The sequence below is a fragment of the Aquarana catesbeiana genome, linkage group LG01 (genome assembly GCF_042186555.1).
Source record: "Aquarana catesbeiana isolate 2022-GZ linkage group LG01, ASM4218655v1, whole genome shotgun sequence".
Lineage (NCBI taxonomy): Eukaryota > Metazoa > Chordata > Amphibia > Anura > Ranidae > Aquarana > Aquarana catesbeiana.
In genome coordinates this window covers 832822427-832837502 of record NC_133324.1, presented here as the reverse complement: position 1 = coordinate 832837502, position 15076 = coordinate 832822427, and the positions used below count along the sequence as shown (strand labels likewise).

At 44.1% G+C, this 15076-nt stretch overlaps 1 protein-coding gene across 7 annotated transcripts in view; it reads right to left on the bottom strand.

The window, feature by feature from the left end:
• The window catches only part of ATP8A1 (ATPase phospholipid transporting 8A1), a 339326-nt gene that overhangs the window by 141547 nt on the left and 182703 nt on the right, over nucleotides 1-15076 (bottom strand). For 6 of the 7 annotated variants that reach the window (XM_073608500.1, XM_073608505.1, XM_073608501.1 and 3 more), the window contains exons 13-16: nucleotides 10512-10639; nucleotides 10293-10370; nucleotides 6712-6800; nucleotides 2791-2835 (exon numbers count right to left, since the gene is read on the bottom strand). In XM_073608500.1, the coding sequence (XP_073464601.1) occupies nucleotides 2791-2835; nucleotides 6712-6800; nucleotides 10293-10370; nucleotides 10512-10639 (340 nt within the window). The remainder of the gene's footprint in view (nucleotides 1-2790; nucleotides 2836-6711; nucleotides 6801-10292; nucleotides 10371-10511; nucleotides 10640-15076) is intronic. The other variant, XM_073608506.1, reaches the window with a different exon arrangement.

Sequence of the window (15076 nt, the reverse complement as noted above, 5' to 3'; positions counted from 1 at the left end):
AGCCTTGGGTTTGATATATATGTATATTCATGTATTATGAGTTCTGTTGGTGTACTTTATGCGAAAAAAAAAAAACTTTTAATGACTGTTGTCTGTTGGCAATAACCACCGTTTTGTATCGAAATAAGGTGGCACACAGTTGCCTTTTATATACTTCTGTACCTTTATACGTTTTTCTTCCTTAAACTCCTAATGCACTAGTTGCATGTTCTCTATGTTTAATCCGTAGGGTTCAGTATTGAGTTGGCCCACTCTTTACAGCTATAACAGCTTTAACTCTTCTGGGAAGGCTGCCCACAAGGTTTAGGAGTGTTTTTATGGGAATGTTTGACCTTTCTTCCAGAAGCACATTTGTGAGGTCAGGCACTGATGTGGATGAAAAGGCCTGGCTCGCAGTCTTCACTCTAATTCATCCCAAAGGTGTTCTATCGAGTTGAGGGCAGGCCTGTCACATTCCTTCACATCCAACTTGCTCATCTTTGCCTTTATGTACCTTGCTTTCTGCACTGGTCCAAATCATTTGGTGGAGGGGGATTATGGTGTGGGGTTGTTTTTTCAGGGGTTGGACTTGGCCCCTTAGTTCCAGTGAAGGGAACTTTTAAGGCGTCAGCATACCAAGACATTTTGGACAATTTCATGCTCCCAACTTTGTGGGAACAGTTTGGGGGGTGGCCCCTTCCTGTTCCAACATGACTGCGCACCAGTGCACAAAGCAAGGTCCATAAAGACATAGATGAGCGAGTTTGGGATGGAGGAACTTGACTGGCCTGCAGAGTCCTGATCTTAACCCGATAGAACACCTTTGGGATGAATTCAAGCAGAGACTGCGAGCCAGGCCTTCTCGCCAAACATCAGTGCCTGACCTCACAAATGCACTTCTAGAAAAATTGTTTAACATTCCCATAAACCTTGTGGACAGCCTTCCCAGAAGAGTTGAAGCTGTTATAGCTTCAAAGGGTGGGCCAACTCAATACTGAACCTGACGGACTAAGACTGGGATGCCATTAAAGATCATGTGTGTGTAAAGGCAGGTGTGCCAATACTTTTGACAATATAGTGTATTTTATTGTATGGCAGAGTGTGCTATGTTTGTATTTTGTTTTAGCACATGATACAATGATAACAAGCCCCAAACTCCAGTAGTTAAAGTCCTTGCTGCATCATTGCTAGAGCCCAATCCCCTTCCTCCTCTTGTTGGACAGGTTTTGAGAGATATTACTATCAATGTCTGTCTACTTAGTGGAGGCAGATGAACAAAGAAAGAAGTGCATGGTGCTGGCCCGTAAAAACTGCAGACTGGGAAAAAGTGAAAATGATTTATTTACTTACTACACTTATCTATTTCTGTTCCCATGATCTGAGAGAGGAGCAATTCACTGATGAATAGAGAAGAGGAGAAACAGCTGGAATCCAGAAAAACATCCTTCATAATACAACTGTAGCCTGTCCTAATACCTGTACTGCTATCAAGACCTGTATATAAGCAATTTATTTCTGTAGAAAATAGTTTTGTTAGAGAATGGCAAGGTTGGGAAGAAGAAAAAAAAAAACCTTCAACTATAGAAAGCAGGTAAGAAGATGTTCTATGTGTGAATACACAACACAGTATAAAAGAGTTACTTGGAGAAGTATAAATACATTAGGTCTATAAGATAACATGTGATCATCTGGTCAAGTACAGAAGATTGCATGTTCTAAAATAAATAAAGAAATAATGAATTTTATGTGCACTTCTCCATTTACTCTAATTTAAGCAATGAAGCCATGGATGTGTTAAGGCACCCGCACAAGTCACAAACTGACAGTACAGTCTTATGGCTTTAGGTCAAATTGTACAAAATCTAAATCCATGTAAAAGCAAAATGATTGTATGTGCCTTTTTCATACACTAAAGTGTAACAATGTTTTGTATTTACAGTATACGAGGTTAGTTTGGGTGTATGTGCGGGAGTCATTTTTAAGATCCTTTAGAATGATGATCTTGCAGAATTTTTTTCAGTCCATTTGCAGGAACACCATATAAAGCAGGTGTTTCAAAAACCATTTCATCACGGGCCACATCAGCATTATGGTTGCCCTCAAAGGGCCGGTTGCGTCTGTAAGACTATATAAATGTATCTAATCTTTACCATATTAAATAATAGCCTCTGCTTAAAAGTGGAGTTCCATCCAAAAATGGAACTCCCGCTTTTTGGATTCCTCACCCCCTCCGGTGTCACATTTGGCACCTTTCAGGGGGGAGCAGATACCTGTATAATCCAGGTATTTGCTCCCACTTGCGGGCATAGCTCGCTACAGAATCCAAAGCCACAGTATCTACGCCATGTCCGGCCCCTCCAGTGTACTAGTCTAGCAATGTATGTGGCTCCATTTCGCCCTGCAAGGAGATCATTGGTCGGCATCTTTCCCCTCTGTGCCTCGTCATGAGTGTGCAGGGAACTGTGAGAGCCGCGAGCTGCCAAGAGCAAAGCTGTTCTTGTAAACACAGAAGGCTTCTGTGACAGCGGTGAGCGAGGAGTGGAGGGCAAGGGCTGAAAAAAACCCTAGGTACGAGAACTGCATGGCCTGTCAAGCCAGATTCGGCCCACGAGCCTTGTGTTTGACTTATGTGATATTAAGTACTAGTACAATTAAACCAGAAAAAAACTTAATTGCAATGCGTGTGCATAGTTTTTTAACATGAGTCTGTCCAGCCAGCTTTAGGTTTACCATAAAAGTACATATTACAAACTAGGTTCATCATGAACCGCATGCAATCCAGAAAGCATGCACAGGGGAAGCTAATCTTACCAGCTATCTTCACAATATCTATTGTCTTCAGGGTCTGCACAGTGACTGCATGTAAAGGAAAAAAAAATGCACAAAATTCTAAAACAAAGTGGACGGCACAATAACTGCAGACCTATTGGTCTTATCGAACAAAGAAGTGTTGCCTAAATATATTCTGCATAGTAAGCTTGCCATAGACCGATCAAAATTTGCACAGTTCAGCAGGGACTAGCCAAACTTCGATCCATGTGTGGTTGTCCCTATGCGATTAAAGTTGATCATTTAAAGCCAGACAGTCATCGATTGTACAGGCTGAAAAAGTTCTGTCGATCAGCGGCTGTAGAGTCTTGCTGCCAGAATACAATGTCCCTGCAGGGGGTGGGATGGGGGTGGTTTGTTTCTTATATTCACCTTGCCTGTGTGGATGGAGGGATCTCTCCACACCCCCACACCCCCCCCGAAAAAAAAAAAAACACACCTATGGCCAGCTTTAAAACTATGCTTGCTCATAACACACATTCAAGGTGATTTTGATGCTCATAAGTACCCCCTACCTAAGGATATAATTTCAATATATTTTTAAAAATACAAGATCAGGTCTGAAACAGGATAAAAAAAAAAGTCTGCCCCCAAAATGCAATGGAGCTACACTGTCCATTTTTTTTATAATGAGTAGTAGACAGGGTAACCTGCAGGTTTGAGCAGTTGTGTAAGCAAGAAAGTTATTTCAGTGTTTTAGATAAACATGTAAAAGAGCTCAGTCACATATCTGTTTTAGGCCCCTTTCACACATGCCTTCCGAGAAAGGGTTAAAAACCACCGCAAAACGCCTCTGCAGAGGCGCTTTGCCGGAGGTATAGCCGCGCTGTCCCAAAGATTTCAATGGGCAGGAGCGTGAAGGAGCGGTGTTATACACCGCTCCGAAGATGCTGCTAGCAGGACTTTTTTTCCCATCCTGCTAGCGCACTGCTCCAGTGTGAAAGCCCTCGGGGCTTTCACACTGGAGACACAGCAGCGGCTGTTTCGGGTCGGTTTGCAGGCGCTATTTTTAGCGCAATAGCGCCTGCAAACCACCCAAGTGTGAAAGGAGCCATAGGGAAACAATAGCCCCCTATGTGATAGCAGATATGTGATGGGTCCTCCTTGGGGGGAGGGCAGTGTGTGTGTAAGGAATGGGGAAGGACAGGAGAAGAGCAGTATACACAGTGAGGGGGCAATCTGTACAGACAGGCTCCCTCACTTGCCGAAGCGGTCATTGTCAGCTTAATTGTCGGCTCTTTTTCTTCTATACTTCATAGCGCCGGAAAGGAGCAGTCATTCCGTCCTGCCACTAAATTAAACAAAGGGGCGGGGTTTAATTTAGTGGTGGGAATGAATGACAGCTCCTTCCTGGCTCTATTAAGTATAGAAGAAAAAGAAAAAAAAAAAAAAAAAGTCAGCTCCAGAAGAAAGAAAAAAAAAAGCCAGCAATTACATTTAATAGCTGACAATGACATTCAATGTCGCAAGTGAGGGAGCCTGTCTGTACAGACTGCTCTCTCACTATATGTACATTTGTTCACCTCTCCTTCCTTTCTCTGCCACACACCACCCCCCCCCCCCCAGTGACTGGTTGCCCCTAACAACCAATGCAAAAACAGATGAAAAACTGACCATTTGTCAATTTACATCCGGTTTTCATCCAATCCGTTTTTTTGGCAGATGAAAAATAGGGCTTTCATCCATTCAAAAAAACGGATGTTGACAGAAGCGGATGAAAATAGATGATCACCTGTTGTCATCCGTTTTTACATAGACATGCATTGATGTCCGTTTTTCATCCGTCAACGGATGGATGAAAAACAGACAAACCCTGCAGTAATAGCTAATTTTGTAAAAACTAAGACTTGAAAAACACATGTTCACCTGCTTAGACTACAAGGATTAAGGCTGGGTTCACACTGGTCCGACAAACGCTCCGACATTGGGAGTTCATGTCGCATGACGTGTGAAATTTAATGTTTCCCTATGGGAGCCGTCCTAACTGGTCCGACACAAGTCGTTCCGACTTTAGAAATGCTCCCTGTACTACTTTGGTCCGACTTTGATCCTACTTCAGCCTATTGACTATCATTGAAGTCGGATCAAAGTCGGATTGCCGTCTTGCATGATCCGACTTCAGCACGCGACTTGTGCTCAGATGTTCTTGAGGGGGAACTCCGCGCCAAGTTTTAAATAAAAAACCGGCATGGGTTCCCCCTCCAAGAGCATACCAGGCCCTTGGGTCTGGTATGGACCTTGAGGGGAACCCCCTACGCCGATAAAAACGGCGTGGGGGTCCCCCCCAATCCATACCAGACCCTTATCCGAGCACGCAGCCCGGCCGGACAGGAATGGGGGTGGGGACGAGCGAGCACCCCCCCCTCCTGAACCGTACCAGGCCGCATGCCCTCAACATGGGGGGTTGGTGCTTTGGGGGAGGGGGCGCGCTGCGGCCCCCCACCCCAAAGCACCTTGTCCCCATGTTGATGAGGACAAGGGCCTCTTCCCGACAACCCTGGCCGTTGGTTGTCGGGGTCTGCGGGCGGAGGGCTTATCGGAATCCAGGAGCCCCCTTTAATAAGGGGGCCCCCAGATCCCGGCCCCCCACCCTATGTGAATGAGTATGGGGTACATGGTACTTCCCTAGGTGAATGGGTAGGGGTACCGTGTACCCCATACTCATTCACATAGGGTGGTACGGTTCAGGAGGGGGGGGGGGGAGCTCGCTCGTCCCCACCCCCATTCCTGTCCGGCCGGGCTGCGTGCTCGGATAAGGGTCTGGTATGGATTGGGGGGGACCCCCACGCCGTTTTTATCGGCTTAGGGGGTTCCCCTCAAGGTCCATACCAGACCCAAGGGCCTGGTATGCCCTTGGAGGGGGAACCCATGCCGGTTTTTTATTTAAAATTTGGCGCGGAGTTCCCCCTAAAGATTCATACCAAACACAGTGCCGGGCATTGGCGGGGATCCAAAGTCGGATCTCCGTTCATTGAAAGTCGGACACATGCCGGCTTCATGTCGCAGGGCAAAGTCGGATCCAAAGTAGGACGGCTGTCGTGTCGCACTAGTGTGAACCCAGCCTAAATATTCTATACCTCTCTAGCGTCATCACTTAGAAAAACTGGAGAGTGCATCTGGTGCAGCTGTGCATGGTAGCCAATCAGCTTCTGATGTCAGCTTGTTCAATTAAGCTTTGACAAAAAAACTTGGAAGCTGATTGTTTTCTATACAGAGCTGCTCCATATTTTGCACTCTTCAGTTTTAGTAAATCAACCCCATGGTGTTTAAGAAATTAGCTTAATTAAATTCCCATTTCTATTCGATAAACAGCAGTAATGTCATAGGGAGCAAAGTCAAATGATTTACTGTAATAAGGAACACCAATATCATCAGCATGAATAAACTACATAATGGGAGAATATATGGACTAACAAGGGAAAAAAGTATAGCACCGCTTGGACAAACAAACAATGCTATACACTGAATCAGTACCACCTTGTTAACCATCCTTGTGTGAAAACCTACCCTCTCTGGATCTAGGAAAGGCATAGATGATAGTTGCACTATACAATATATGATGCAATTACAAAACATTTTTTCTTCATCTCGTATCTGGCATTATTGATAAAATACAGCTCTGAAACACACTGAGCTGGTGAACACAGGATGCTAGAATTTGGGACAATTACAGAGTTCAAAGAAATCATTTAAAAAAAAGAACCTGGAATATCGGACTAATGGTACGAGAAAAGGACTAGCACAAAAATGATAAAAATATGAATCTTTACTACAAATATTAAAATATTTGTGTCACGTGATATACATTATGGATGTGGTACAATTATAGAAGCCAAATCCTTCGATTTTTTTTTTTTTTTTAAGAATTCAAAGAAAGAGAATCCATATATATTATTTACTTACCCGTAGGCATTTCCTGCAATACTGCATTTTTTAAACTGCATAACATTGCATGTTAAAGTTCCAGTTTTGTCAGAAAAGATGTATTTTACCTAAATTAAAAAATAAAAACTAATTAGAGCCCACTGCTAATGTAACAGCAGACAGCACAGAAACCTGAACATTAAAAAAAGAAAAAACTTTGTCCCTGCTTTACTACCAGGTATCACTGATCTGGAAGAAGTATGCAGCCAATGAAGTCCAAACTCCCAATTGGCATACCTAATTAAGCTTTAACTCTGCTATTACGCCTAAAGGGCAGGGGAGTTCTGCTGGATCATGTGACCACTGTGAAAGCCTACCACAGTGGCCACATGATCAGGCAGAACTCCCTGCCCCTCAGGCATACTAGCGCAGTTCAAGCTTGATTGGGAGCCAGTTCTAGCAGTGCCCAATCAATGTTAGAGACACGGAGCTGTCTGACAGCTTGGTCACTGTGCTGGGAACACGCAGGGCACACGTTTTTAGTACAGAAACCTGTACTGCTCGTGGATGCATATGTGCGATTTGTGGGCGTTAACCACTTCAGCCCCGGAAGGATTTACCCCCTTCCTGACCAGTGCGTTTTTTGCGATTCGGCACTGCGTCGCTTTAACTGACAAGTGCGTGGTCGTGCCACGTGGCTCCCAAACAAAGTTGACGTCCTTTTTTCCCCACAAATAGAGCTTTCTTTTGGTGGTATTTAATCGCCTCTGCAGTTTTTATTTTTTGTGCTATAAACAAAAAAATAGCGACAATTTTGAAAAAAAATAAAGATATTAAAAAAATATCCCAAAAAATATTTAAAAAAAACATTTTTTTTCCTCAGTTTAGGCCAATACCTATTCTTCTACATATTTTTGGTAAAAAAAAAAAAAAATAAAAAAATCGCAATAAGCATTTGATTGGTTTGCGCAAAAGTTATAGCGTTTACAAAATAGGGGATAGTTTTATGGCATTTTTATTATTAATTTTTTTTTGTACTTGTAATGGCGGCGATTTTTATCGTGACTGCGACATTATGGCGGACACATCGGACATTTTTGACACATTTTTGGGATCATTGTCATTTATACAGCAATCAGCGCTATACAAATGCACTGATTCCTGTGTAAATGACACTGGCAATGAAGGGGTTAACCACTAGGGGGCTAGGGAGAGGTTAAGTATGTCCTGGGGAATGTTTCTAACTGTGGAGGGGGGGTGTGGCTACCTGTGACACGTCACTGATCTCTGCTTCGATCACAGGGAGCAGAGATCAGTGACACTGTTACTAGGCAGAACGGGGAGATGCTTGTTTACATTAGCATCTCCCCGTTCATCCTCTCCGTGAGGTGATCGCGGGTATCCCCGTGGCGATAGAGTCAGCGGGACCCGCAACCCAACTCACGGAGCTCCCGGCGGCGAGCACGCAATGGCACGGCGGCAAATTTAAAGTGACGTACAGGCACGACCATTTTCCCAGCTGTGCCATTCTGCCGACGTACATCGGCGTGTGCCGGTCGGGAACCAGTTAAAGCCTTCTTTGCTGCTGCACATATGCATTACATGGGTGGCAAGAGGTTAATGCAACAAAGATGTCCATATGCATGTGCCAGTTTTGCTTATATTGACAAAAAGTTAACGATGAAATTTGTTAGCAAGTCATCTATGTATGGAGTACTCCCAATTGTAATTCCCGATTGTTATCCAAGTGCACACTGTTCAGGCAGGATGAAAAGTCTTGTTTAAAAAGTGGTTCTAAAGGTAGGTGGTCTTTTTTCTTAATACATTCTATGCATTAGGATAAAAAAAAAAACCTTCTGTATGCAGCAGCCCCCGTAACACTTAGCTGAGCCCCATTTCAATCCAATGATGTTGTACGAGAGCCATAGAGTCCTCATTGGCTGAGACAGCAGCAGGTGCCATTGGTTCCCGCTGCGGTCAAAGTCAGTGAGACAATGAAGAGAAAGAGAGGCGGGGCCAAGTCATGGCTCCATGGCTGAATGGCTGCACAGAGCAGCAGCTTGGCTCAGGTGCCCCCATAGCAAGCTGCGTGCTCTGGGGGCTCTCAGCGGGGAGGGAGGGGCCAGGAGTGGCGGCAAGGGACCCGAGAAGAGGAGGATCTGGGCTGCTCTGTGCAAAACCACTGCACAGAGCAGGTAAGTATGATATGTCTGTTATTTGTAAACAGAAAAAAACAAGACTTTATTATCACTTTAATAAATGCATTTATCTTCTTTTAAACATACAACTAAGGTAGTATTGATCATCTAGATTGTTCAGATTTTGCCATACCCAGTCAACTGCTGTAATCTTTGCTTGTATAGACAAAGCATAAATTGGAACTTTTGCTTCAGTGTCACTTACAATTCTACTTTTTCCACTGCTCTCCCCTTCTCCGTCGGGGTCCCCCAAGGTTCTGTTCTTGGACTTCTTATTTTCAATCTACACCTCTTCCCTGGGTCAGCTGATTGCCTCTCATGGCTTTCAATATCATTTCTACGCTGACGATACCCAAATCTATCTCTCCACCCCTCAACTCACCCCATCAGTCTCCTCATGCATCACTAACTTACTAACAGACATATCTGTATGGATGTCACACCACTTCCTCAAACTCAACCTGACCAAAACCGAGCTTATAATATTTCCTCCCCCACGTGCCTCTTCCCCTGACTTATCTGTCAAGAGCAATGGCACAACCATCCACCTATCCCCACATGTCAGCGCGCTAGGTGTTATCCTGGACTCTGAACTCTCCTTTTGGCCCCACATCCAATCATTCTCCAAAGCTTACCGCCTCAACCTCCGCAACATCTCTAAACTACGTCCCTTTCTAACCAATGAAACCACAAAGCTCCTGATTCACTCCCTGGTTATCTCTCGCCTTTACTACTGCAACTCCCTCCTCATTGGCTTACCTTTAAATAGACTATCCCCCCTTCACGAATTCTGCTGCCAGACTCATCCACCTTACAAACCGCTCAGTGTCTGCTACCCCTCTCTGCCAATCCCTCCATTGGCTGCCACTCGCCCAACGAATTAAATTCAAAATACTAACAATAAGTTATAAAGCCATCCACAACTCTGCCCCCAGCTACATCACTAGCCTAGTCTCAAAATACCAACCTAATCGCCCTCTTCGTTCCTCCCAAGACCTCCTGCTCTCTAGTTCCCTCATCACCTCCCCCCATATCCGCCTCCAGGACTTCTCCCAAGCCTCGCCCATCTTCTGGAATTCCCTACCCCAATTTGTCAGACTGTCACCAAACTTATCCACTTTTAGGCGATCCCTGAAAAATTTCCTCTTCAGAGAAGCCTATCCTGCCTCCATCTAACAACTGCACTATTTTCTCCATTAGCTCATCCCCCACAGCTATTACCCTTTTGTATAACTTGACCCTCCCTCCTAGATTGTAAGCTCTCTGATTCCTCCTGTATTGAATTGTATTGTAATTGTACTGTCTGCCCTAATGTTGTAAAGCGCTGTGTAAACTGTCGGCGCTATTTAAATCCCGTATAATAAATAATAAGAAGAAAAAGAAGAAAAAAAAAACAAAAACTTTGCAGTTGCTTTAACTCACTTGCCCCAGTTCCTCATTGAGATTAGATGTCCTGGCCATGGCAGAGGTGTCTGTTGCTTCATAGTGCATGTCTACATCCTGATCACAAAAATAAAAATGAAACGTTATACAATGTATACTGTGTATATGTAGTATTTTTCTATAAAAATAAAAAATACACATACATGCAACACAACAATGCAAATCGATAGTTTATTAGTTTACGGTTTAAACACCTACCCAGTTTATGAAGTATGCTTGTATGAATTTCACCACTTCTAAAGTTACCAGCAAACTGATGGGTATGAGATTGTTGAAGAGAATGATAAATGTTAAAAAATTCAGTCCAAAGTTGTTAGCTCCACCATCTGTTCAGTGATCACAGATAAAGTAATATGTTACAATTGCTTCCAGACAAGTGCCTTGCTTTTCATACAAAACAATCTGCCACACAGCCCACAGCATATCTCTACAGCAGACTAATGCTCTTAACGCTTATGCTGCCTTTTCCAAATGTGATCATACGCCAAACACTGTGTAATCTCTAACCGTTTAAATATTACCAACAACAAGATCTGCTGATGAACTGACTAACTTCCCCTACTACTACCCTGACAAATGGTAACATCTGAACATTTTTGGGAGAATATCTACCTCTTTTCAACAGGGAGCCCTTTTAAATTTGCCCCTTATGACTTTAAATATCCCTGTGACCAGGCTGATACTGTACATGACCCAAAAGCCAATTGGTATGGTTCCTGTTGTAAAGGCAGTGCTCAGCCAATCATTGCGTTCCATGTGACAATTCTATTTTTTGGTTTTCAGTTGTGGTAGGTTAAGGCAAGGTGTGTATAACCAGATCTGATGTAATTATTCCATGAGAAAAGAAAGTGTTCATTTTTACTTTTAATAATACATGACACATAGGGTGACAATGATCGACTGACCCTTGCGGGTCAAGATCACCGTGCAGAAGCATTTCATAGCCTGCTGTGAAAAAACAGGAAAATCATTTTCAAAAACATATCTTTGCACCTTTTGCACCTGCCAGTGGATTTGCCATTCTGATAATCCAATCTCGTGATGTTCACAGATCTGTCACAGTGCACAGCCAGACAGGTGACAGTCAGGCTTGATTGCCAACCATCTGTTATTTTGTAGAAATCGGTGAAAACAAATCTAAAAAAACTTAGTCCGTGAATGTTTGTCTTAGTCTGCACTCCACATCAAGTTCTCAAACATATTTAACAAATAGGCATAAAGCTCATAACAATGTTTCAGTCATGGCTACAAAATACCAATTCATATACCCTCAAACCTTCACAGAGGAAGGCAGCGTTATTCAATTAACATTGCACACTTGATTTAAAAACAAAACCACCATCATAATAAAATCTGTACATCTCACAACAAATTAGTAATACTCAAGAGAAAGAAATACCCTGGAAATGCAGAGATATTATCAATATAATTTAAGATAAATGTTTACGCCCAATGTTGATTCAAGCCCAGGAGGATCCTGGAATCCAACCTCTGAGTCCAGTAGACTCTCCGTTCCAGGAACCTCCTGCACAACTGGCCACTCCTTACCGGAAAGAAAACCCTTTCAAATCCACAAAGAAAGAGGAAGACATATAAACATTGTGCACATCTGAAAAATGTATTGATACAATAGAAGGTTGCAGAGCATTAACACTGCTGCCAACACAGCAATGCTCCCCAATGCTTGGTGACGAGCAACAAAATAAAGTAAAAAAAAAAAATTGAAGTCCCTGCCCTCACATACATAAATGTATGCGAGTACGCCTCAACGATCATGCCACACATGTGAGTTACAGCCATGTACGTTGGCATGGGATTAATGAATCTTCAGGCCTAAAATAAATGTGCATTTTAACATGTGCGCAAAAATGTAAAAGAAAGCTCTGCTAGCAAAGTAAATGCCACGAAAAGAAAGCTCTATTGGCCTCCCATCCTTGGAAAGTGCTCGGAGCCCAGGCAAGTGGATGTCTCCTTCCTAGATAGCCACAGAAGGGGTGGGGTGTTTGGCCCCATCCAACCTTATACCTAGCAAAAAGGGACAAAGTGGAACATGTACTTTTTCCCCACAGGGTACAGAACAGGGAAACATAGGGTGTTTCGTCTGACTACGCAGTTGCCAACTTGCCACAACGTACATACATTTAGACAAAATAACTTTTTTTTTACTGACAACCTGAAATATGTAAAACCTTAGAGTGGTTCTAAAGGCAGAAGTTTATCTTCATGCAGTCTATGCATTAAAATAAAAAAAAAAACCTTCTGTGTGCAGCATCCCCCCTAATACTTACCTGAGCCCATCTCGATCCAGTGATGTTGTACAAGAGACTCAGCTGTCTTGGACTCTCCTTCCTGATTGGCTGAGATATTTCCAGTGGTGCCCCTAGGGTTGGTGTTACCTGGTGCTGCAAAACATGCTGTCACCCCCCCCCCCCCTCCTGTATATCCTGCCCAGCAGGCAGCGCACGGTCATGGGGCACCCCCCAAACCCCTGTAAATGATAGTATAGGGTGGTATAGGGCAGGCTGGGGTGGTAAGGGACAGGTTAGGGTGGCACAGGGGCAGGCTGGGGTGGCATAGGGGCAGACTGGGACTCTATGTAGTGACATTGTGCAGTAACTTACAGCATGCCCCGAGATGAAGACATTGGGGGCTGCTGTGTTCTCACCTTTTTCTCCTTCTTCAGCTGCAGGATCAACCAGAGTGAAGGAGTCTGTGGGAGGAGTGAAGGAAGTAGCCACACCCCCAGCTCCGCCCACCAACTCCGGCTGCCCTGGAGATATTGGAGATCCCCGAGAGACAGCTTAACCTGCCGGGGGGGAGGTGTTATGGGGCAGCCTCCCCCACAGCAGCTCTGTAAGTGGAAGCAATATAGTACAGAGTTCAGCTGCAGGCGGCGGCCCTGATGTCACCCCTCTGGTGGGTGTCACCTGGTGAGGCCCATCCCTCCTGCACCCCCATAGCAATGCCACTGTATTTCACCTTTTTAGGAAGCTTAAGAAAAATCCACTTAAAATGTGTGTGGCCTATACTAGTTTATACAGCCCCAGCTAATTGACATTGTGAAAATGTCAGATTGTGCTTGCATGTTTAACTAAAGTCTGATGTCTTTGGCCAGTTTTAGGATTTCCCAGCGAAGACTAGGCTGGTCATATATTAAAGCGGAATTCCACCCAAAAGTGGAACTTCTGCTTTAAGGACTTCTCACCTCCTGAGACATGCCACATTTGCCATGTCATTTTTTTTGGGGGGGGGGGGGGGGCGACTAACTAGTTGTGAAGGTACTCAGCTCCGACTTCCGCTCATGCCACCTAGGCGACTCCGCCTCTCCCCCTCCCATCTTCTGGAACATGTCACAGGTCCCAGAAGATTGATCGGCCATTCAGGACATGCAGTGTAACTCGCTAATGCGCACCTGGCTGTGAAGCCGCAAGCTGTCAGAGCCGGGTGCCCACACTTGCAATGCCGCTGTTCCATCAGATTAGGCAACGTCAAATTTTGTAACGGAAGTGACGTTCCGTCACGGCCATTTTGGTACACCCCGCAGTAAGGATACAGTAAGGTGGCGGCAAGCAGACATCTTTTTACATCCAACGGAGCATTTCACACCAGTAAACTGAGCTTATACAGTGAAATACAGTATTTTGAAATCCGTCTGACTGTTTTGATGTTGAATTTTTAAAAAGCAGCGGTGTTCTGTCAGATTAGCAAACCTGTGAGATCAGCAGGCTTGCTACAGTTTTTAAAATTCAACATCGAAACAGTCAGACGGATTTCAAAATACTGCATTTCCCTATATAAGCTCAGTTTACTGTTAAGAATAAGTGTGAAATGCATGACTCCGGTGGGTGTAAAAAGATGTCCACTTGCCGCCTTCTGACTGTAGGCTTATTTAGGACTAAAGCAGGGTGTACCAAGATGGCCATGACGGAACGTTACTTTTGTTACAAAACCTGACGGGTCGCCTAATCTGACGAAACATCGGTGCCGCCAAGAGCGAGGGAGAGGACCTGCTTCGGGCTGCCGCATTCCTGGACCGTTGGACGGGTGACACTTTTTTTTTATTTTTGTTTACAAAGAGCGGAACTCCGCTTTAAGCCAGTTTTTGTAATTATTGGCACAAAGGAAAGGCTGGATAAGGGACCCAGATAACATTAAAGTTTTGTATACCACACAGGGGTTGGGGATACTGTTCTAAATTAGAGAGAGAGAGAGAGAGAGAGAGAGAGAGAGAGAGAGAGAGAGAGAGAGAGAGAGAGAGAGAGGCTATCTAGAAAGCAGAGCTGTAGGAGGGAACCAAAAGGCCCACCCACTACTGGCTGCCTGGAGTAAACCACAGAAGGGGGCGGATACAAGACCACTCACCCTGCATAAAGAGAACGAGCAGCCATGACTGTTTATTACAGGATGCTCCTGCACAAAGCAAAGGTTTTATCAGGAATTACTGCACAGATCTGGAATACACACACAAAGCACACCAAGATTTAAGAATACACATGCCGCCTGTATTTAGACAATATTTCCTTTAAATCGGTTATTCAGGGTTGTCCAAATTCAATCCCCAAGGGCCACACACACACACACAAGAGGATTTTGGAAGCTGGATATAATTGTGTGTTCACCCAATTTTTAATTGTCTATTGAATGGTTAGATATTCAACTAAGGGAGGGTGAGGGACCCGTAATACTAAACAAGAAAGCACTAAAGACATGTCATTGTACTTCATGCTGTGCCATGGTTTTATTTTCTTTACCTGCATTTTGTA